Source organism: Lampris incognitus, chromosome 12 (assembly GCF_029633865.1).
Source record: "Lampris incognitus isolate fLamInc1 chromosome 12, fLamInc1.hap2, whole genome shotgun sequence".
Lineage (NCBI taxonomy): Eukaryota > Metazoa > Chordata > Actinopteri > Lampriformes > Lampridae > Lampris > Lampris incognitus.
The window spans coordinates 27,562,164-27,586,804 of NC_079222.1; the positions used below are offsets into that span (position 1 = coordinate 27,562,164).

Below are 24,641 nucleotides of genomic sequence, written 5' to 3' on the forward strand. Positions count from 1 at the left end.
AGCAAACGTTGCCTCACAGTTTCCAAAGCCTCCATGGTTGGGATGCAGGTGAATAATAAGGTCACGTCATAGGATACCATAGTTTCATTCGGTTCCAGTTTTACGCCTTGGACCTTGTCCACGAAGTCAATGGAGTTTTACAGGTGCAGCCGTGAGTATAATCTCAGAGAAACTGTACAATCAGAGATTTGGGAAGTGTAAACTCCAGCCTTGTGAGGTTAGCTTGAAAACTTATTCTTCAGAGCCAATTCCACTGTTAGGGAAATTCCAAGTGAGAGTACAGTGTGGAAACCAAACAGAACAGCTAACATTGTTAGTGTCAAAGGGAAAAGGTCCAACACTGATTGGTAGGAACTGGATTCAGTACCTACGTCTAAACTGGTATAGAGTGAACTATGTGCCAGTAACAGATCCGCTGACTGAGATGTATGAGAAATACTCCCAAGTATTTGATAGGGACAGAGGGGTGATCTCGGGAATAAAAGCAAAATTACAGGTAGTTGACAATGCAACTCCAAAATTTTTTAAGGCCAGATCAGTACCTTATGCGTTGAGCGCAGCAGTGGAGCAGCAGCTCACAAAGCTGGAAGAGAAAGGTGTGTTGACGCCTGTAGAGTACAGTGAGTGGGCAACACCCATTGTGTGCATCCCAAAAACCAATGGGGAAGTTAGGATTTGTGGGGATTATAAGATCACCATAAACACATGGTTAGAGACAGACAAATACCCACTACAGAAGACGCAAGACTTGTTTGCTAAATTAGCAGGTGGCAAATATTTTACCAAGATAGACCTAACACAAGCCTACCAACAGGTTGAGTTAGATGAGAAATCGAAGCAGTACCTTATCATAAATACACCAAAAGGTTTCTATCGAATGAATAGGTTGCCATATGGAGTAGCAAGTTCACTGGCAATATTCCGACGTATTATGGATCAGGTGCTACAGGGTCTTCCAAGTGTTGTCTGTTATCTAAATGACATTCTGATCATAGGGGAAACAGAAAGCCAACACTGGGAAAATGTGGGACAGGTCTTAGAACGGCTCCAAGACAGAGGTATTGGGGTAAACAAAGAGAAATGTGCCTTCTGTCAACCAAGTGTAATGTACCTGGGACACAAAATAGACAGATATGGGTTACACCAAATACTAGAGAAAATGGAAGCCACAGCAAGTGCTCCACAGCCAAAGAATACTACAGAGCTTAGAGCATTCCTATCTTTACTGACATATTATGGAAAATTCGTTGAGAAGTTGGTCTACCATCATCAAATCTATGATGGTGCTGTTACAGAAAGACAGCCCATGGAACTGGTCTCCCAGTTGCCAAGCAGCTTTTGCGAATGCAAAAAGGCAGTTGTCATCCTCAACTGCCCTTACTCACTTTGACCCTCAGTTGCCTATCATATTGGCTTGTGACGCTAGCACATAAGGATTAGGAGCACTGATATCACACAAGATGCCAGATGGCAGCAAAAGGCCAATAGCGTATGTATCACGCCCTCTAAGCAAGACTGAAATAAACTACTTCAAAATTTGGAAAGAAGCATTAGGCATGATATTTGGGGAACAGAAATTTAGGGATTATCTGTATGGAAGGAAATTCATATTTGTTACTGATCATAAGCCACTAGTAAAGATTCTGGGGCCAAAGACAAGGGTGCCAGCATTAGCCGCTGCCCGCCTGCAGACATGGGCGCTACTTCTCTCAGCCTATCAGTATAACATCGTATGCAAACGCAGACGGTTTATCAAGCTTGCCATTACAGGAAGAAGCACCACAGGGCAACCCTGATTTTAGAGTGTCATGGTTAGAAGCCATCCCTGTTTCAGCCAAAGACATCAGGAGAGAGACGGAAAAAGACAGGGTGCTTACCAAAGTTAGGCATTTCACACAGAATGGTTGGCCTAAACATGTTACAGATGAGATGTTAAAACCATACTGGAACAAACGTGAGGAACTCACAGTGGAAGCAGATTGTGTGTTATGGGGGTTACATGTGATCATACCCACAACACTGAGACCTAAAATGTTGCAAGAGTTAAATGAAGAACATATGGGCATTGTTAAGTCAAAAGCAGTAGCCAGAAGCCATTTTTGGTGGCATACCTAGATAAGGAAATAGAACAAATGGTAAATAGCTGCAAGTAATGCAAATAGAATAGACACGTGTCAAACAAAGCCCCAGTACACCACTGGAAATGGCCAGAGCAGCCATGGGAGCGAATTCACATAGACTTCGCCGAAAAAGGGAAACATCAGTTTCTGCTGGTCAGTGACGCTTATTCGCGCTGGCCAGAAGTTGATGTCTAACACCACAGCTACAGCCGCTGTAGAAGCTATGAGTGGTCAGTTTGCTTCGTATGGGCTCCCCCAAGTCGTCGTTTCTGACAATGGACCGCAGCTAGTTTCCAGAGAATTTGAAACATTCCTAGAATCTAGAGTGTCAAACATATCAAGTCAGCCCTGTACAATCCAGCCTCTAACGGACTGGCAGAATAGTTAGTCCAGACCTTTAAACAGTCAATCACCAAACAGAAAGAATATGGATATTCTTTACAACACTGCATTGATCGATTCTTGTTTAGTTATAGGAACACACCATCAACGTCAACCAGAAAAACTCCAGCTGAGCTCTTTCTAAAGAGAAGTGTTAGAACTAGGCTGTCATTGGTCAAACCCAACTTCTCTGCACAGATACAAGACAAACAGACATGTGTCCAAAGCTGCCTTATAGTGAGGGAAAGTTGGCAGGAATTTGACCAATCTGGGAAGTAAAGTGTTACCAATAAATTTCTTCACCAATGTGTTCCTTAAGGTGTGTAGTAACATGTATTAAAATGTTGAAATTCAACTCCCGGGGGTAACCTCCGAAAAAATTGCTCAAAGTCAGGGTACCGATAACAGATTTTCGAAAATTGAAAAAAGCTTAAATTGGACTTAACTTACGTTTGAGGGGTCAAACTAGGAATTTGTCATGATTCTAAGTTGATTGCAAGCATTTATTTTTCACCAAGACCCTGGTAGAAAAATATTCACATCCACTTTCCCACTCATCACCCCCCCCCCATGCCGTAGAGGGCACCCAACATGTTGAAGCCATTTACATCCTTTTTCTGTATTGATCACGGGCTGACTGAATATACTGCTTTCAACACCTGATACGTACGTATTCTCAACAATTTTTCTAACAAGCTGAAATGTTTCTCTGCACAACACTGATGATTCTCATTTGTTACATAAAAGGTATAACTTTGCTTTTTCTTGTTAGCTAGCTAACAGTAAGTAATATGATCGGCTAACGTAAATGTTAACTTCCACCAAAAGTTGTCATTACTAGCTTAACAATACTTGTTAGCTGGCTCATAGTTGTCATAAGTTGTCTGACTCTCATTTGTGTACTATACTCCAAAACCTACATCTGATTTATTTATTTAGTTAAATGCTAGCTGTCTGCTCCATTAACTACCTAGCTAGGTTAAAGTGGTGTAGCCTGTACTGCCTCAGATTTTTTTTTAAATTTATTGTTACGGTTAAGCAAATCTATTCTTTTACACCTCAGTACAATATTTCAGAAACTATGCCTCTATGACAGATTCGGTCTTTATTCTATTTTGTGTAGCCTATGGGTCTTCAGTAGGCTAATATGGAAGATGATGTGAACCCACCTCTGCTCAAGTGCTTCTTCTGTGAAGGCCTGGAAACGCCAGGTGAGAGGCTTTTGCAAGGAACTTCTAAAGGCTACGCTACTTTATTGAAACATGCAGAAGCCATGGAAAATGCTACAATTTTGGAGCGTATGAAGAAGGATGAAAATGAAAGAAGACTTAGATACCACATAAAGTGTAAAGATTATTTGTACAACAAGTTTGTCAAGGTCACCAAGACGTCAGCTCAAGCATCAAAGGCAGAGGAAGAGACAACAAAGCTGAAGTGAAGGCACACTTGCTCTGAGTTCAGTGCATCAACTGCATGCACCTCTTCTGTACAAGAATGTATGCATTCTTTGCAACCAACCCGCTCATCTCTATGAACATAAACCAGCAGATGCTAGAAAGAAATATAGAGTGCCTGATAATGTGACTGCAGATAGACTAAAGGCAAGCTTGCTGAAGATAGCAAGGAGTCGTGGAGATGACTGGGGCACAGACGTCCTTGGACGTCTGGAAGGGATCAATGACTTAGTAGCAGAAGAAACCTTGTATCATTTGCGCTGCAAACTTCTTTTTGAAAAGGGTAGGCCTTACTCCAATACTGCAGATGAAGGACCAAGGAAGAGAGGACAAAAGAAAATAGATGATGAGCGAGAGGTTGTTTTTATTGAATTATGCGAATGGCTAGACACAGAACTCGAGCATGGGGTGATGACGCTTGACCAAGTCCACGAAAAGATGCAGCAGTTTGATCAGTCACCCGATAAGAGCCCCTCTTATTCAAAGAAATGGCTAAGGATGAAACTTCAAGAGAAATATCATGACACACTGTACTTCACATCACAGTCGAAAAGGTCAGATGTACTCTGCCTCAAAGATAACACAAGCAACATTCTGCGAGAGCATCATGCTAATCTTCAGCAAAGAGATGAGAAGACACAAATCATAAAGACAGCACTAAAGTTCATATGCAACGACATCGCCATGATTAATAGATCCAAAGTCATACCCCACTGCATACAGTATGGCTGATATCCAGAGTCAGCTGGCACTTGTTCCTGAGAGCCTCCAGATGTTCTTGAGACCAATAGTGAAGACCGATGAAAGAGTAGCTGTTTGGGGGCAGAACTTAATCAAGGCTTGTCGGCCTCGATCAGGAGTATTGCCATACCAAATGGGGCTTGCCATACAACTTGATCATAGATTTGGGTCAAAATGGATGATCGACAAGTTACACCGGCTAGGATACACTGAGTCTTACTCAGAGACACAAAACTACAAATACTGCTTCCTCAATGACAGAAATGGAGATGGCATCCCAGATACATCTGGCACACTTGATACCATTGTAGAAGAAACTGATGACCAGATCAATGATGAGGCTGCGATTGATGCCGCACTTGAGGATCCAACGGTTCCGACCGCCAGTGAAAGTGACAATCAGCTGGTCTCCATGGAGGTTGCGGAAGCAAACAATGCAGTCACTCAGTTTGTTGGGGACAATATAGATTTAAACATTGTCTCTGTCAGTGGAAACACCCCGTTTCATTCAATGGGTTGGATCAAAATCACCTCTCCAGCACCACCTTTGCCAGATCCGCAAATTATAGCTGCTGTCCACAGGGTGAAATTAAAGGCACATGAGAAAGCTAAAATCCTGAAAGGAGCTCAAGTGAAGATACTCCCATTCACCAGCAGGAAACAGAAAGGAATCAGCTCCATCACGCTTCTCTCCATTGCTGCGCTCTCCTCTTCTGTGATGCACAACCAGCCTCTCCTCACACCAAGTGATACACTCTGGGCAGCAGGGTGGGTGATCAAAGCTCAACATCCTGACTTCCCACACCCCAACTGGAATGGCTGGATGAAGAGTATCCATGCAGACAATGTTAAACAGAGCACACAGATTGATTACCTTCCAGTCATTGAAGGTGACCCTAATGACCACAACACCATCTTCACCACACTCAAAGAGTGCATGCGACTCTCTGCAGACCGGGTCACTATTGTGACGTTTGATCTTCCAATCTGGCTGAAGGCTGTGGACATCATAAAGCAGGCCAATCTACCTGTCATGCCGAGGCTGGGCGGATTTCACCTGCTGAAGTCCTACCTTGGATCCATAGGTAATACCATGGAAGATTCTGGATTACTAGAACTGGTCCAGCTGATTTATCCAGGAAGTACGACAGCCAGCCACATCTTGGATGGAGGGTGTTTTGACAAGGCAATCCGTGCTCACCTCCTCATTGATGCAGCCATCTATCAACACACCATGAAACATATCTTCAACGAGGATGAGCTTGGTGAAATGAGGACCTTAATTAAGAAGGTTGCTGATGGGAAGATGGGAGTCAGACACACAGATTCACGAGTGGCACTGTTTGAGCAGAGGTTTGAAGAAAAGTTCAAAAGACTTGCTGAAGGAGGAAGAACCCCTACACCCCTAACCCCTAAAAAATCACACGAGTGAGTTAGAGACTTACCCCAAGAGACTTTTTTGTTCAGAAAATTATGTACAAAAATGTTTTGGTAGCCTTTTTTCCTAAACCGGAAGTTGATTTTTTTAATACTGGTGTTAATACCCCAACTTTGATCAGGTTTTTTCAGGGTTTCCCACTGGAGTTGCATTTCAACATTTTAATACATGTTATTACACACCTCTATGAGCACATTCATGACGAAATTTCTTGGTAATGCTTTACTTCCCAGATTTTCCTAACTTTCCCTCACTATTAGAACCCTCCAGTCAGGTCAGAAGGTGTCTGTTAGGAATTTCTGGGGAGGAGACAGGAAGAAATGGAAATCTGGTGTAATAGAGCGAGCACTAGGTCCAGTGACTTACCTGGTAAATGTGGACGGTCAAATCAGTAAGAAACACATAGATCAGTTGATCACTGATAAGACAGTGGAGGTAGTCAACAACACAGAACAGGTTGACACAGAAAAGGTTGACATTGCTAAACATTTGTATGTTACCCCAGAAACTGAGATTGTACCCAGTCTTGAACTGGAAGGAGGTGAATCAAATGATGGTGTTATTGAACCACAGAACATCAGACCACAGCGTGTTAGACAAGCTCCTGATCGTTATGCCTGGAAAGATAAGGATTGAGAAAACAAGGTCATGGGCGTGAACTTAAGTTGTGTAAAAGTGTTTTTTTGTTTTGTTTTATAGAAAATAGGAGAGGATAAACGTTTCCGTGGAGGAATGTTCTGTATTAAGATGTGTATTTTTGTTAATAACGCAAGAATAGAACTAGTTGTTGGTAGACATATTATACTACATATCCCATGAGCCTCAGGCTGCTGGAAGTGTCGCGACACAGTACACTAAAACCCCGCCCTCTCAGCGTAGCTCCAGATCAGAGTGTGCCCAAGTTCACAGGAAGCGCGAGTTAATAAATCTCTTTGAGTTCTTTATATATCGTATTTCTGTCTCTGGCTATCCTTATTTTTGAATGCTGGACCCACAGGAACACAACATCTGTCTCTGTCTCTGTCTCTTGCGCGCGCGGCCTTCCAGAACATGCTGTCATCCTGGATGTGAAGAGCAGGTGGAACAGCCTGTTCCTGATGGTGGAGCGATTCCTGGAGCAGTTCCCTGCCATCCAGGCTGCCTCCATGGACCCTCAGATAAAGAAATAAATGGAGAAGGACAGGTATTGTAAAGAAGGATGGACAGGACATTAATATTAGCTTATTCCATTATCAATGTGAACTATTGCGCTCACACACAATACTGTATTCTAACTAATAAAACAATGCGTACATTTTACAGACTGCAGAGACTTTCTGAAGATGACTATAGAAAAGCAGAAGAGTTTGTCAGAGTTATGTAGATACTTTATATTTCAACCATCTGCATCTCTGATGAAAGGAGTCAATCCCTGGCTCACAGTCTGCCCATCTTGGAAACTCTAGCACCACTTCACAGTTACTGATGAGGACTCACTCTTTACACAGACCATCAAGGACAAGGTCTGGGGTGACCTTGTCCTTGATGGGAGACAGGGCCCTGGAGAATTAGGAGCTGAAAGATAAGGAGGATATCTGACCTATGAACTCTTTGAACAACATGCAAATTATTTATCTATGAAGATAACAGCTTAGCAAGAAAGATAAGTGTCTTCCTCCTAACAGGGATTTGGGAGAAATTCTGGGTGCATTCCATTGTGATCGTAATTTAGCCTTGTTTTGCAATAAGCATGACTTAGGACAGAGGTCTTCAACGTTTTTCAGGCCAAGGACCCCTTGGCTGACACGGCGGAGAGACCCCCTATTACATATCTTATAAAATATTGTTGCTTATTAAACGGTGCCAATCATAATGTGTAGGGTGGCCTATAGTGCCATGTATAAAAGTACTTTGTAATGGTGTATACAATGCTAAGCCATTAAGACAATAATTATTGACAGATTCATATATTTATAGAACATGTTTTTTGCAATTGTTTTTGACAAGTCCGTTGATTCATCCAATTGTAATGCAAAAGCCGCTGCGAACCTCAGTTTCTCTACTAGTTGCACCCTCATATCAGATGCCATGTCATCAATACAGCGAGCAATGTTTGTCTCCGACAATGGAATGTTTTTCAGTTTATTAACGTACTCATCATTCCCAAACTTTGTTTTGCACATATCACTGTCTGCAGGCAATATTAAATCCTTTGCAACGGTCCTGATAATATTCCACTGGTTTTTCTTTCAAGTGAGTATGGGTTGTCTCCAAGTGGTGCTGCAGCTTTGATGGTTTCATACTGTAACGTGCACGGATAAGTAGACGTTAGCCCTTGGCTAACAGGTCGGACTCTTTAGTGGACTGGTTAACGTTGTTGCCTGTGGTGCAGGAGACACGGGTTCGCGTCCCCGCTGTGGCGGTTCCCGGGCTGCACCCCATAATTTGCTACAATACTTTCGTTTGACAGCACGGCAGAGCAGATGACACACACACTGGTAATTCAATGCCCTCAGTCTCTTTAAAGGTAAATCCAAACTTGAGATAATCCTCTGAATATTTTCGGGTCTTTTCTCATTTGTTCTTAGCATTAGTTGTAGCATGGCTGTTAAAAGGTGCATTAGCCTCATGCTCTGAACTTTCGCCAGTGGTTCGTGATGAAGTGCAGGGTCTGTTAGAGTTTCTTGGTCGAGAAGTTACAAAGCGATCGACTGTAGATCACATTAACATAAGAACGGCCGTATACTTAGGCTAATAATACGTACCTGTTTGGTTAATATGGCATACAATTATTTCCAGTGTTGAATTGGCGCCGCACATAGAGTGGTTTAGCATAATGATAGCTAGCTGGTGCTCGGCTTTCAGGGATAATTTCGGGTTGATTTCAGGGTGAGCACGAGGATTCATGGGTAGCTTCAATGTTGTAATGTTTTTAACGAATAGGAAGATTTTTCTTTTCTTATAATAGGTTGTGTTTATGTTAAAATGTATTTTCGGACATATTTTTGAAAGAAAAAAAAAGAAGCTTGGGATCAAATAATTTGGCGGACCCCCTGCAGTAACTCTTAGGACACCCTAGGGGCCGCAGACGCCCCTGTTGAAGATCTCTGACTTGGGAGTTTTGTTGCAAGGTGTAAAGATGGTGCGCTCTGAGATGACAGCGCACACAAACGTATCTAAGCTCTTGTGCCTGTTCATTAACAAAATGAAAGTGTGACAGTACTGTAAGAGATATTTGTCTGTCTCGTTTATTGTCTGAGTGGAATTAATTAATTGCCACGACAACGTGCCACAAACTCAGCTGGCAACACGTCACAACCTGGCAAGATGAAATCAAGAAATCAAAAGTCACCATTCATTCACAACAACAAGCCATCAAGGAGGCTAAAAGAAACGAAACTTGGGGACAATGTGTAGGAGGAGTCATCCATCACGCCATCATTTATACCACTTAGTCCAATTCAAGGGTTTTGGAGTGCTGATGCCTATCCCAGGAGGCATTGGTTAGAGGGCAGGTAGACAGGGAGAGATCACAAGTCCATCATAGAAACCAAACACACACAGTATTCACGCCTATTACACAATAAAACAAGTCAAAATTCAACTGAAAAGCATGTTTTTGGACTATGGCACTAATGTGACACGCACACGCTTTAATAGGGTCCAGGAGCCTCTTGCTGCGATCACAGGAAAAGGTTTATTTCATTCACACTTAAGTGAAATAAACTTCCAAATACATGGGCATCTGCAAAATATGTCCCACTGACACAAATTGAAAATGTATGGTTTGAGCGGAAAGAGAGCAGAAAGGTCAAATAAGATAATATCGCTGTTTAGCTTCATTTTTAATAATGTCTCAAATAAAGATCAAATTCCAACCTGCGATCTTAACAGCATATTTAATTACATCATGCTAATTCCAAATTATTTTGTTCACAGAATAAATCACATTGCAGAAGCAAGTAAACGTACGATCGCTCCTTAATTAGCAAAGACATTAACAGTCAAAATGAATAATTTTTATTACTAAATAAACCATGTTGATGAATATTAAACATGCGGTGACAGAAATGCAATCTGTAATTTTATAAATACATGCAACACAACACCAACTACAAGCACATCCACCCGTGGATATGTTTCCATGGCTGAAGTCGTATTGGTTTATAAGCATTAAGCGTGCCAAAAAAGGGCTGCCAATTATGGTTGCAATGTGACAGGCAGTATTTAATATTGACCTGATCTATTTATAGACTATCATTAGTTACATATCTCAGATTGAATGATCTGGTTTTAAAGAATCATAAAAACTTTAGAAAATACTTTTGATATTTTATTATTAAATCTCAACATTTACATCCTCACTCACTATGACACTGTGTATAAAATCTTAAAATATGACAACATATCCGTTAATGTGGTTAAATTGTTTGGATATATTACTTAAAATATATGTTAAATAACATCTCACTGTAGCACACACTGGATTTATGTGAATGGTACTGTGGATTTAATTCTTCACAGATGTGTATCAGTGGGACGTTCGGTGTGAATCAAATACACAAGAGCCTTTTAAAGACATGCCATGTATAGTTTCTGCTTGCCTGGCAGACTGACATCAATATAAGGGGGCTCATCATGAGATGAAGAGGCTGCGGGGGATTTCAGACTCTTCCAACCTGTGGTAAGTCAGACTGATGGCTTCATGCATTAGAGAAGAACTTTGATTCAAACTGTTTCTTAAAGTGATGTAAAAAAGTCTGATGTGAGGTGTTTGATTTCTTGAATTAAAGTTATTAAAAAAGATAAAATTTAAATAATCCAATGAGAGAGTTGGGAAAAATTTCACTTAAGTAGTGAAATAATCTAATCACCAAATAACTGTGACATTTGCATATGTTTAATTTTACGCAATATGGACATATACTATAGCACTTAAAGTGGAATTCGCCACTTGCTCCAGTCATCACAAATATGTTTTCATTAAGGGTCGACACCTGTGGAACATTTCTCTGTGACTGGGTAGAAGAATAAGGTGAGAATTGCATAAATGTCATAATTCACAGAAACACTCTGCCATGTTCAGATTCAAAAGTAAAGCACATATTTGTGAAATAAGAGAAATTTAGTTATAATGGTCTGCCTACAGAAAACTACCACCATGAGTACGGACGCGGAGATGGCCATTTATGGCAAGGCTGCCATTTATCTCCGTAAGCCTGAGAAAGAGAGGATTGAGGCTCAAAACAAACCTTTTGATGCCAAGAGTGCTGCATATGTGGCTGATGTTAAGGAGCTGTACCTCAAATGTACAATCCTGAAGAAAGACGGTGGCAAAGTCACCGTTAAAGTGCTTGACACCCAGGACGTAGGTGAAAGTTCATTTGAATGAATTGGTTAGAGTAATACTTGCAGAACTTTTTTAATAGTAACTCTCTTTCCATGCTTTAGGAGAGAACAGTTAAGGAGGACGATGTGACCCCAATGAACCCTCCCAAATATGACAAAATTGAGGACATGGCCATGATGACCCATCTCAATGAAGCCTCTGTGCTGTACAACCTCAAAGAGCGTTATGCCGCATGGATGATTTACGTGAGAAAGCATACTGGCTAAAAAACAGTATTGATCTAGGACCCATGGACAGCATATGGTACATGTTCATCTGTCTCTCATCTCTCTTAGACCTACTCTGGGCTCTTTTGTGCCACCGTGAACCCCTACAAGTGGCTCCCAGTGTACGATTCTGAGGTTGTTGCTGCCTACAGAGGCAAAAAGCGTATGGAGGCTCCACCCCATATCTTCTCTGTCTCTGACAATGCCTATCAGAACATGCTTACTGGTACGTCCTAGTCATAAAAGTATATTAATTGACATTGCAATTAATTTCTGTTACATAAATGTAAAACATATTTCTTTCCTTTTCCTTTAACAGACAGGGAGAATCAGTCTGTGTTGATCACGTATGTTTCACATTTGTTGGCCCTCTATAATACCAACATGATCAAAGACATTGAGTCAATTCCATTAATCTGTGTATTCATAAATCTTTCCCCAGTGGAGAATCTGGTGCTGGAAAGACTGTGAACACTAAGCGTGTCATTCAGTACTTTGCCACAATCTCTGTGGGTGGAGACAAGAAGAAGGAGCAAACTTCTGGGAAGATGCAGGTATATTTATTCAAGTAGTTTTCAAACAAATTGGAAATGTACTTGGCGTCAAAAAATGTGCGGCTATCAACATCATATTTAAAACTCCTCATGTAGGGCTCACTGGAGGATCAGATTATTGCAGCTAATCCCTTGCTGGAGGCCTACGGTAATGCCAAGACTGTGAGGAATGACAACTCCTCTCGCTTTGTAAGTGTGGATAACCATAAACATATATTGAATTTTCTGGATTGTATAATTCTTCTATAGCGGGATGCTAAAAATGATCCTTTCCCTGACAGGGTAAATTCATCAGAATCCATTTTGGCACTTCTGGTAAACTGTCTAGTGCCGATATTGAGACTTGTAAGTATCAACCACAAGTGCTAAAGTTAAACAATAGGATATAAGAAGGAGTTTTTTTCGTGAATAACATCATGGGCTGAGATTTGTTTGCAGGCAAAAATGAAAGGAAAGTGGCACACATTAGGACAGCCATGCTCTTATTGCAATAGTACACAACCTCAAGTGTTCTGTGGTTTTTACACCACAAATCAATCAAGTTGCATTTTATATAGCACTTTTCTGGCTAAAACAGCCAGTCAACGACCTTTACAATTTATTACATTTTACAACATTTTAATAAACTAAAGAAACTAAACCAGGAAATACTATTTAGAATTTTTTTTATGGTGAGCAATTTCTTCCACCAAAGAATGTGGTTCCACCACAAGTGGATCGCTGATATGAAACTAAGACTGCAGATAACAGAGGAAACATATGTCACTAGCAAATTAGTAAGTAAACACTATGTAACACAGCAAACAAGAACATTATTAAAATGATAACAGTAAGCTAGCTTGCTGCTTTTTAGGGAAAAGGAATTATTTTTGCAGGTAAATGTTGATCTTTACACTGCAGTTCATTCTGCAGTTACAGAAGGTGTGTGCTTTACGATTAATATTACGTTACAGTTTCCTTTATTACATTATAGTTTCCTTCACTGGTCTCCTCCAGCTCCAGTTAATCTACCAAAATATATGGATAAATAAACACTAAACCAAATTGTACAATTTGATATGTGTCCATTGTTGACAAGGTCACTTGATGACAACCGCTGAAATCAGTTGTTGATGAAATCAGCTGTTACAAGCGGAACAATAGAAGTGAAGTGATACAACACCCGTGATGTTATTGTAAATAATGGAGATCTCTCAGCCAACAAGATTGCATAATCACAAACTACTGTTGCATAAATTATTACAATACTGGTTGACTAGATTGCCTATATATTTAACCATGGGTAACAATTACAGATCTGCTGGAGAAGTCCAGAGTGACATTCCAGCTTCCAGATGAGAGAGGCTACCACATCTTCTACCAGATGATGACCAACCACAAACCTGAGCTGATTGGTGAGCTGAAAAACAGCACATGGAAAATGACTAAAAACGAAGTTGTTAAATGTTTTCATGTGTCACTTAACCCCTTCAACCTTTTAAAATTCACAGAAATGACGCTCATCACCACCAACCCATATGATTTCCCCATGTGCAGCCAGGGTCAGATCACTGTGGCTAGCATTGATGACAAAGAAGAGTTGGTTGCTACTGATGTTAGCGATCTTCCCTTTAATATCCAATATACATTTTCTCATCTTTTGTCTTTTCAGTATATGTGACCACACTTTACTGTAAATTATTATCTCTAAAATTATTTCTGTATAAAATGTCAACACTTGTGAATACAGACAGCCATTGATATCCTGGGCTTCACCAATGAGGAGAAGATGTACATCTATAAGCTGACAGGTGCAGTGCTTCACCATGGTAACATGAAGTTCAAGCAGAAGCAGCGTGAGGAGCAGGCTGAGCCAGATGGCACAGAGGGTGAGTATTACATTTATTTAAAATGGTGCTGTTTCATTGATGTTGAAGGTTTTATTTTCTTTGATAAAATATTTAACAATTATTGTCACAACAATTATTATTAGGTTAATACTCCTGCCATTGCCCTTGTCCATGGTACTGGTCATAGAAAATGAATCTGTCCCTGTGCGCTGCTGCACTGTGCCTATTTACTGTTCCTACGTAGTTAGGATGGGTCAAATGCAGAGGACTCATTTCTGCATGGGGATTGATAAAGTTACCTTCATGAATCTTGATTGTGTATATGTTTTGTATATGACTCTTCAGATGCCGACAAGGTAGCCTATCTACTGGGCCTGAACTCTGCTGACATGCTAAAGGCTCTGTGCTACCCCAGAGTGAAGGTCGGAAATGAGTTCGTCACAAAAGGACAGACTGTGCCTCAGGTGAGCACTGTGCCTTCATATTTGCCTATATCACTCTGTTGTTGAATTGATTTCAATAATTATCTCGCTACTTATTTAAAGATTTCAATTATGTTTAATCATATTACTGGTTTCTATAGGTTCATAACTCAGTGAGTGCCCTGGCTAAGTCTATCTATGAGAGGATGTTCTTGTGGATGGTCATCCGTATCAATCAGATGCTGGACACCAAGCAGCCAAGGCAGTTCTTCATTGGTGTCCTGGACATTGCTGGTTTTGAGATCTTTGATGTAAGTTTACATTCATCTTTAAACTCGTCTTTAAGAGGTTGATTAATTTCATGATTTTAGCTATTAACTTATAACAACGAACCATTTCTCGTTTTCAGTTCAACAGCATGGAGCAGCTGTGCATTAACTTCACCAATGAGAAGCTTCAGCAGTTCTTCAATCACCACATGTTTGTTCTGGAGCAAGAGGAGTACAAGAAGGAGGGTATCATTTGGGAGTTTATTGACTTTGGCATGGACTTGGCTGCCTGCATTGAGCTTATTGAGAAGGTAAACCATCAACCTTAAATTTCAAGTAATGGCTATTTTAATATTGTTATTAATCATAGTATGCACAGTGTCAAGAATCATGTCCTTTATTCTTTCATATACCATAGCCCATGGGTATCTTCTCCATCCTTGAAGAGGAGTGCATGTTCCCTAAGGCTTCAGACACAACCTTCAAAAACAAGCTGTATGACCAGCATCTTGGAAAGAACAAAGCTTTTGAGAAGCCAAAACCTGCCAAGGGCAAAGCTGAGGCCCACTTCTCTCTGGTGCACTATGCTGGAACTGTGGACTACAATATTGCTGGGTGGCTGGACAAGAACAAGGATCCTCTGAACGACTCTGTTGTGCAGCTGTATCAGAAGTCTGGAGTTAAATTGCTGCCTGTTCTGTATCCCCCTGTTGTTGAAGGTACAATAATAGCAAACGGATTTTAAATTTTCAACAGATGCTTTTCTTTTTTTGTTTTCATTACTAAGACTCCTCATAGTAACATATTTTGATAGTAATACTCAGTTTTTATATATGTGCCAAAAACGTTTTTACCAAATCTAAAAAAAAAATCATCATTGAATCTTGTCATGTAAAAACAGAGGCTGGAGGTGGCAAGAAGGGAGGCAAGAAGAAGGGTGGTTCTATGCAGACTGTGTCTTCACAGTTCAGGGTAAGGTTTAAGATAAGATAAACACTATATGGTTAATAATTTACTATGCAATTATATATATATGCATAAACGTAAAATACTGATATTTATTTTAAATGTTCTATCTATAGGAAAACTTGGGAAAGCTGATGACTAACTTGAGAAGCACCCATCCTCACTTTGTGCGTTGCCTGATTCCCAATGAGTCAAAAACTCCAGGTACCTTGACTATGAAAAATGATCTGTTCACTGTAGAGTATATTAGCTTCATGTTTCAATGAAGCTTAAGGGAAGGATGTAATTATGCTTTTATAATTTTTTTACAGGTCTGATGGAGAACTTCTTGGTTATCCACCAGCTGAGATGTAACGGGGTACTGGAGGGTATCAGAATTTGCAGAAAAGGTTTTCCCAGCAGAATCCTCTATGGTGACTTCAAGCAAAGGTAACCATTGAAATTTCAGTGGTAAAGAGGTTTATAATCACAAACAAAGTACAAATTATACCAAGACATTGTCATGAACTCTTTTACAAAAGGTACAAAGTGTTGAATGCCAGTGTCATCCCTGAGGGCCAGTTCATTGACAACAAGAAGGCTTCTGAGAAGCTTCTTGGGTCAATTGATGTTGATCATGAGCAGTACAAGTTTGGACACACCAAGGTAAACATTACTGTCATATCATGATGAAACAATAAAATTGAACTCTATTTCACAGCTGAATGACAGCTGATTCTGATATTTGTTTTACCCTCCTCAGGTGTTCTTCAAAGCTGGTCTGCTGGGTACTCTTGAGGAGATGCGAGATGAGAAGCTTGCTTCTCTGGTCTCCATGACTCAGGCCCTCTGCCGTGCTTACCTAATGAGAAAGGAGTTTGTTAAAATGATGGAACGTAGGTATGTTCCAAGAAATAAATTCAAAAAATAAAAATTCATGAAATATGCAGTCTCAGAATGGTGTTGTCCATAACAGTAATATATTCATGCCTTAGGGAAGCCGTTTACACCATCCAGTACAACGTCCGCTCTTTCATGAATGTCAAACACTGGCCATGGATGAAGGTGTACTACAAGATCAAGCCTCTTTTGAAGACTGCTGAAACTGAGAAGGAGCTTGCCAATATGAAGGAGAACTATGAGAAAATGACATCAGACCTGGCTGCTGCTCTGGCCAAGAAGAAGGAACTGGAGGAGAAGATGGTTTCTCTTATGCAAGAGAAGAATGACCTGCAGCTGCAAGTCGCATCTGTTAGTAGACTACAAAACACAGTTTTAAGTCTGACTTTAAACATAGATGATATTGACATATCCTCCATGTTCTGATGTTGTTGTTGTTGTTGTTGTTGTTGTTGTTGTTTTTCATCATGTATTTGTTATCTAGGAATCAGAGAATCTGTCAGATGCTGAGGAGAGATGCGAAGGACTTATCAAGAGTAAGATCCAACTGGAGGCTAAACTCAAAGAGACAACTGAGAGACTGGAGGATGAGGAGGAAATTAATGCTGAGCTTACTGCCAAGAAGAGGAAGTTGGAGGATGAATGCTCTGAGCTTAAGAAAGATATTGACGACCTGGAGCTTACCTTGGCCAAAGTGGAGAAGGAGAAACATGCCACCGAGAACAAGGTTCATGAATGTTAATTTATTCTGCTATCAACAAGAACTAATATTCATAGAATAATCTGCAATTTATATTATCTGTGTGATGCGTCCATATCTTTTATTTCATTTTATTTGCATATGTAGGTGAAGAACCTGACTGAGGAGATGGCCTCTCAGGATGAAAGCATTGCTAAGCTGACAAAGGAGAAAAAAGCCCTTCAAGAGGCACATCAACAGACTCTTGATGATCTACAGGCAGAGGAAGACAAAGTCAATACTTTGACCAAATCCAAAACCAAGCTTGAGCAGCAAGTGGATGATGTGAGACCTTTAAAAGTGTAATTAGGTACTAAGATTTTTATAAGAGATATTTCTACTCTTGATCTTTAATAACAAACATGTTGATTTGCAGCTTGAAGGTTCGCTGGAGCAAGAGAAGAAGCTCCGCATGGACCTTGAGAGAGCCAAGAGGAAGCTTGAGGGTGATCTGAAACTTGCTCAGGAATCCATCATGGACCTTGAGAATGACAAACAGCAGTCTGACGAAAAACTGAAGAAGTAATTGTTTCAATAACAATTGTCAATTCTGGCTAAGCTTTTATAGTACATTCAAAGTATACACTTTGGGATTAGCTTACAAATGAGCTACCTGTACAATTTATTCATCAGGAAGGACTTTGAGACAAGCCAGCTTCTGAGTAAGATTGAGGATGAGCAATCTTTGGGTGCTCAGCTACAAAAGAAGATCAAGGAGCTCCAGGTTTTTTCAATTTAAAAACAAAATCTTGTTTCTCTTCTTGAAGCATCATACGCTGTTATCTGTAAAAGAATATAGTTTAATAAAATATTCTTTTAAAGGCTCGTATTGAGGAACTGGAGGAAGAAATTGAGGCTGAGCGTGCTGCTCGTGCCAAGGTCGAGAAGCAGAGAGCTGACCTCTCCAGGGAACTTGAAGAGATCAGTGAGAGACTTGAGGAGGCTGGAGGAGCCACTGCCGCTCAGATTGAGATGAACAAGAAGCGTGAAGCTGAGTTCCAGAAGCTGCGTCGTGACCTGGAGGAGTCTACTTTGCAACACGAAGCAACTGCTGCTGCACTCCGCAAGAAGCAGGCTGACAGTGTTGCAGAGCTGGGAGAGCAGATCGACAACCTGCAGCGTGTCAAGCAGAAGCTTGAGAAGGAGAAGAGTGAATACAAGATGGAGATAGATGACCTCTCCAGTAACATGGAGGCTGTTGCAAAGGCCAAGGTATAATGCTGTTCTTGCATGTAAATTCTGTAAATGCAAGATGTTGAAAAAAAGTCTGAAAAACTGGAATAACTTTCCTTGACTATTGCAATTTTAATTAACAGGGAAATCTTGAAAAGATGTGCCGCACCTTTGAAGACCAGCTTAGCGAACTCAAATCTAAGAATGATGAGAATGTTCGCCAGATAAATGATATAAGCGGTCAGAGGGCAAGGCTGATGACAGAGAATGGTACATACTGCCTTCAAAATATATTTTTGTAATCCTAAAAATGTGAATTACAATACATACTTAGAGGGATGGTATTTCTTTGAAAAACAAGTATTCTGGGCCATAACAAATACAATCTTGAGAAAAACATGAATTTAATTTCTAACCAGGTGAGTTTGGTCGTCAGCTTGAAGAGAAGGAGGCTCTGGTCTCCCAGCTGTCCAGAGGCAAACAGGCCTTCACACAGCAGATTGAAGAGCTGAAGAGACAGATAGAGGAGGAGGTTAAGGTGAGAGATGATTTACACCTTATATTTCATATGAATGTCAATGGGAATATTATGTTCATTAAATTGTTTACTAAATAAAAACATTATCTAGGCCAAGAATGCACTTGCCCATGGCGTGCAATCCGCTCGCCATGACTGTGATCTTCTGAGGGAGCAGTTTGAAGAGGAGCAGGAGGCCAAGGCTGAGCTGCAGCGTGGAATGTCTAAGGCCAATAGTGAAGTGGCCCAGTGGAGAACCAAGTATGAAACAGATGCTATCCAGCGCACTGAGGAGCTTGAGGAGTCCAAGTGAGTCCGTTATTCATTTTCTTTTATTCATCTGTATTTCATTTCGTTTCGTTTCATTTTTTTCATTTGAATTTTTCCCTTATATATATGATTATTTTGACAAATATTTAACAGGAAAAAGCTTGCCCAGCGTCTCCAGGAGGCTGAGGAGCAGATTGAGGCTGTGAATTCCAAGTGTGCCTCACTGGAGAAGACCAAACAGAGACTCCAGGGTGAAGTGGAGGACCTCATGATTGATGTGGAGAGAGCAAATGGTCTTGCTGCAAACCTTGACAAAAAGCAGAGAAACTTTGATAAGGTGTGGTCATTTGTATCCCTATACGTATTATAGCCACTGAAATGAGAACTTTTTACCTTACTAATTTTCCCACAATTATCAAACAGGTCTTGGCAGAATGGAAGCAGAAATATGAGGAGGGTCAGGCAGAACTTGAAGGAGCTCAGAAAGAGGCTCGTTCACTCAGCACGGAGCTGTTCAAGATGAAGAACTCCTATGAGGAGGCTCTGGATCAGCTGGAGACCATGAAGCGCGAGAACAAGAACCTGCAACGTGAGTATTCACTATTATAAACATCCATCATATTTGATATAACATTATTGTATATTAGCCTGGGTGAATAACATAACCCACACTTAAATGCTTAAATTACTAAACATATGTAACCCACTGCAGAGGAGATCTCAGATCTGACTGAGCAGATTGGTGAGACTGGAAAGAGCATCCATGAGCTGGAGAAATCCAAGAAGCAGGTGGAGACAGAGAAGGCTGAGATCCAGACAGCTCTTGAGGAGGCTGAGGTAAAATAATCATTGAATGGAAAGTGTTCAACATTTGCAACAGACTGTGTGCTTTTTTGTGAGCGAAATCTACAAATGCAATAGAGCAAGGAGGTAAATACAACAAAACATTCAAAAGTTACGAAGGGCCCTACATTAACAATTCTGATTTTTAGGGAACTCTGGAACATGAAGAGTCCAAGATTCTACGTGTCCAGCTGGAACTCAACCAAATTAAGGGTGAGGTTGACAGGAAGCTGGCAGAGAAAGATGAGGAGATGGAGCAAATCAAGAGGAACAGCCAGAGGGTGACTGACTCCATGCAGAGCACTCTGGACTCTGAGGTCAGGAGCAGGAATGATGCCCTGAGAATTAAGAAGAAGATGGAGGGAGACCTGAATGAGATGGAGATTCAGCTGAGCCATGCTAACCGCCAGGCTGCTGAGGCCCAGAAGCAGCTGAGGAATGTTCAGGGACAACTTAAGGTAAATGACATAACAACTGTACAAACAACCACTGTATATCATTCAATGTGATAATTTTTTTTAATATTTCTATATGAAAATCTTCACACAAGGATGCCCAGTTGCACCTTGATGATGCTCTCAGAGCACAGGAGGATCTGAAGGAGCAGGCTGCCATGGTGGACCGTAGAAATGGTCTCATGGTGGCTGAAATTGAGGAGCTGAGGGCTGCTCTGGAACAGACGGAGAGAGGCCGCAAAGTGGCTGAACAAGAGCTGGTGGATGCTAGTGAACGTGTTGGACTGTTGCACTCTCAGGTATGCAAATATATATCTCAATACTGATTTGAATGATACTTCATCCATGTGATTACCTGCATCTCATTGAGAATAAGTGCGTGCGTGTGTGTGCATGTGATTTTACAGTCATCAGTAAAATGAAACTATTCTTTCAGAATACAAGCCTTCTGAACACAAAGAAGAAGCTTGAGACTGACCTCGTTCAGGTCCAAAGTGAAGTGGATGACACTGTCCAGGAAGCCAGAAATGCAGAAGAGAAGGCCAAGAAGGCCATCACTGATGTAGGTTTAAATTCTATTTGACAAAGTTTTTGTTAATCCACAAATCTGGAGGCACACACTTCACTTATAAAACTGCAATTGAATAACATGATTCATTTTTAGGCTGCTATGATGGCTGAGGAGCTGAAGAAAGAGCAGGATACAAGTTCTCACCTAGAGAGGATGAAGAAGAACCTGGAGGTCACTGTTAAGGACCTGCAGCATCGTCTGGATGAAGCTGAGAACTTGGCCATGAAGGGTGGCAAGAAGCAACTCCAGAAACTGGAATCTAGGGTAAGATAAAACAAGAAATACCACATGGTAAGATATACATAGTTGAACTGATGAACAACCACTAAAGAATAAACTGTGTTGTTAATGTCTAATTGTTCTCAAGGTGCGTGAGCTGGAAACAGAAGTTGAGGCTGAACAGAGGCGTGGAGGAGATGCTGTTAAGGGTGTTCGCAAATATGAGAGGAGGGTGAAGGAACTTACATACCAGGTATATTATCTTCATCTCAGATTCAACCTATCAATTAACTGCATTGCCACAATCAAATGAATACTTGCTCAAAACTCAAATTCCCTATTTACTTTAGACTGAAGAGGACAAAAAGAATGTCACTAGGCTGCAGGATCTAGTAGACAAACTTCAGCTGAAGGTGAAAGCCTACAAGAGGCAGGCTGAGGAAGCGGTAAGTTTTAATTTCAGTAACATGAAATTGTTCTAGCGGTGTTTTAATTTAAATCATTTTAAGTGACAGCCATGTAATTCATAACCGATATCATCTGTGATGGTTTTACAGGAGGAACAGGCCAATTCTCACCTGTCCAAGTGCAGGAAGATTCAGCATGAACTGGAGGAGGCTGAGGAACGTGCTGACATCGCTGAGTCTCAAGTCAACAAACTGAGAGCTAAGAGCCGGGACTCTGGCAAGGTAAATGTGTATAAGAGCATAATTGATAAACAGTCTGTGTGATATTACATGTACATTTTATTTATATAAAGTCGTAATACATTTTATTTCTTTATTCTTTACAGGGAAAGGAATCTGCTGAATAGATTTGCTCAATTTTTCCATTTTCTTATTAAGAAGTCATAAAATATGATTCTCTGTTATCAATAAATCTTGCTAAAAATAATTCTCTTGTTGACACATTATTTAATTTGACTGACCAAGCAGGTTTTATGCTATATGCTGTATTAGAGTGTTCAGTTAGTTGAAATGTTTATCTTACGTGAAGGACAATCAATATAAAGTGGCCATCCACTGTATGTCTAAACCTAGCCAACAACCACCATACTTAAGACCACACTATTAAGAAACAAAAGTGAGAAAACAATGGCTTGTGTGATCATAGACATTGTACTGTCTTCTAATTTTGGTTACCAAAATTAGACAGCCTGACAAACTCCCTCAATAAACAACACGAGAGCCAGGACTTAGCTTTCTAGCTCCAGATTTAATGCAGACTCTTGTTAAAGCATGTTGATATAGCAAAGGAGTAAAACTGAAACAACAGAAATATACATCGAGTTAGTTATACAGAAATAGTAAATGTACAGACAGATGTTTGCTAAAGCACTACATATGAAGCCAGAATTAAACAAACTTTACTCAAAATCTATTCAATTTAAACTATATGCTACTGAGGCATGATGTACTAAACATGTCATATAGTATAAGCACCTATCAGCCAGTATACAGCATTAATCTAATACAAACATAAAAATATCCCATCAACGACAAATATTCTTCAATACTTAAAAATAACTTTGCAAACAATAAATCATTACTTAAAAGCAATGCTTACGATGGGCCAAATCAAAGGATTACAACAGATGATGAAACACCATGTTGGTCTGCTGAGATCTTTCTTGCAACTGAAAATGCGGTCTATCGACTGAATAGGTTGCCGTATGGAGTAGCAAGTTCACTGGCAATATTCCGACGTATTATGGATCAGGTGCTACAGGGTCTTCCAAGTGTTGTCTGTTATCTAGATGACATTCTGATCACAGGGGAAACAGAAAGCCAACACTGGGAAAATGTGGGACACAGGTCTTAGAACGGCTCCAAGACAGAGGTATTAGGGTAAACAAAGAGAAATGTGCCTTCTGTCAACAAAGCGTAATGTACCTGGGACACAAAATAGACAGACATGGGTTACACCAAATACTAGAGAAAATGGAAGCCACAGCAAGTGCTCCACAGCCAAAGAATACTACAGAGCTTAGAGCATTCCTATCTTTACTGACATATTATGGAAAATTCGTTGAGAACTTGTCTACAACCATCAAATCTATGACGGTGCTGTTACAGAAAGACAGCCCATGGAACTGGTCTCCCAGTTGCCAAGCAGCTTTTGAGAATGCAAAAAGGCAGTTGTCATCCTCAAGTGCCCTTACTCACTTTGACCCTCAGTTGCCTATCATATTGGCTTGTGACGCTAGCACATAAGGATTAGGAGCGCTGACATCACACAAGATGCCAGATGGTAGCAAAAGGCCAATAGCGTATGTATCACGCCCTCTAAGCAAGACTGAAATAAACTTCTTCAAAATTTGGAAAGAAGCACTAGGCATGATATTTGGGGAACAGAAATTTAGGGATTATTTGTATGGAAGGAAATTCATATTAGTTACTGATCATAAGCCACTAGTAAAGATTCTGGGGCCAAAGACAGGGCTGCCAGCGTTAGCCGCTGCCCGCCTAAAGACATGGGCGCTACTTCTCTCAGCCTATCAGTATGACATCGTATGCAAACCGTCCTTGGAGCATGCAAACACAGACGGTTTATCAAGCTTGCCTTTACAGAAAGAAGCACCATTCTGCGCCAGTATTGGTTGTGGTTGCTATAGTTACCAAGCCTCCCTGTTGTCTCTGTTGTTCTTCCGGTTTTAACTAAATGGCTGCTGCCGCACGTTTCCATCTGCGTTGTGTGATTCATTGATATCGTCTCTCATTACTGGCGTGGTGGCAGCGCTTACCAGACTTACGTCCCGAAGACTGATATTTACCGAACTAATGGCGGTAGCCCTTCCAGGGGAATCACAGGGTAGTTACGTCTACCACCAGACGCAGCTGGGCTAGCTCAGACACAGTTGTGCTAGCTAAGTGGGCAGCATGGCGACACACAGAGCAGTGGTGTTTAACAAAGATGGAGACGGTGAACTCTTTTGAGAACTGGCGTCAGAACCTGCTTTATATACTGTCGCTCGACGCCGGGTTTGCCCCCTTCCTGCTCGATGGCGTGGAGTGGGGGAAGAAGTCTAAAACGTCCCCTGTCCGTGGATTCACAGATGACGGTGAAGATATTCCCGCGCCCCGACGTCGCAATAAAGAACAGAAGGTAGCCATGTTAGAGCTAATGTTGGGACAGATAGCCAATTATTGTCCTGTAATCTCTCGTCACGGCATAGTCAGGAACTCCACATCTATTGACAGCATATG

The 24,641-nt window shown here is 40.9% G+C and overlaps 1 protein-coding gene across 1 annotated transcript; it reads left to right on the forward strand.

Moving 5' to 3' along the window:
* The first annotated feature begins 11,274 nt into the window (after positions 1–11,274).
* LOC130121443 (myosin heavy chain, fast skeletal muscle-like) lies at positions 11,275–22,249 on the forward strand. The gene is made up of 39 exons (XM_056290228.1): positions 11,275–11,481; positions 11,565–11,708; positions 11,799–11,955; positions 12,049–12,076; positions 12,172–12,283; positions 12,380–12,472; positions 12,565–12,628; positions 13,579–13,677; positions 13,774–13,877; positions 14,013–14,151; positions 14,458–14,576; positions 14,696–14,845; positions 14,944–15,114; positions 15,222–15,522; positions 15,705–15,775; positions 15,886–15,973; positions 16,081–16,198; positions 16,291–16,414; positions 16,512–16,648; positions 16,744–16,999; positions 17,133–17,375; positions 17,496–17,672; positions 17,764–17,909; positions 18,021–18,111; positions 18,210–18,599; positions 18,704–18,830; positions 18,980–19,098; positions 19,190–19,386; positions 19,501–19,684; positions 19,771–19,936; positions 20,060–20,184; positions 20,340–20,648; positions 20,741–20,944; positions 21,082–21,207; positions 21,310–21,480; positions 21,584–21,688; positions 21,786–21,881; positions 21,993–22,124; positions 22,229–22,249. The coding sequence occupies exons 1-39, from the start codon at positions 11,275–11,277 to the stop codon at positions 22,247–22,249; spliced, it is 5,811 nt and encodes a 1,936-aa protein (XP_056146203.1).
* The last annotated feature ends 2,392 nt before the right edge of the window (positions 22,250–24,641 follow it).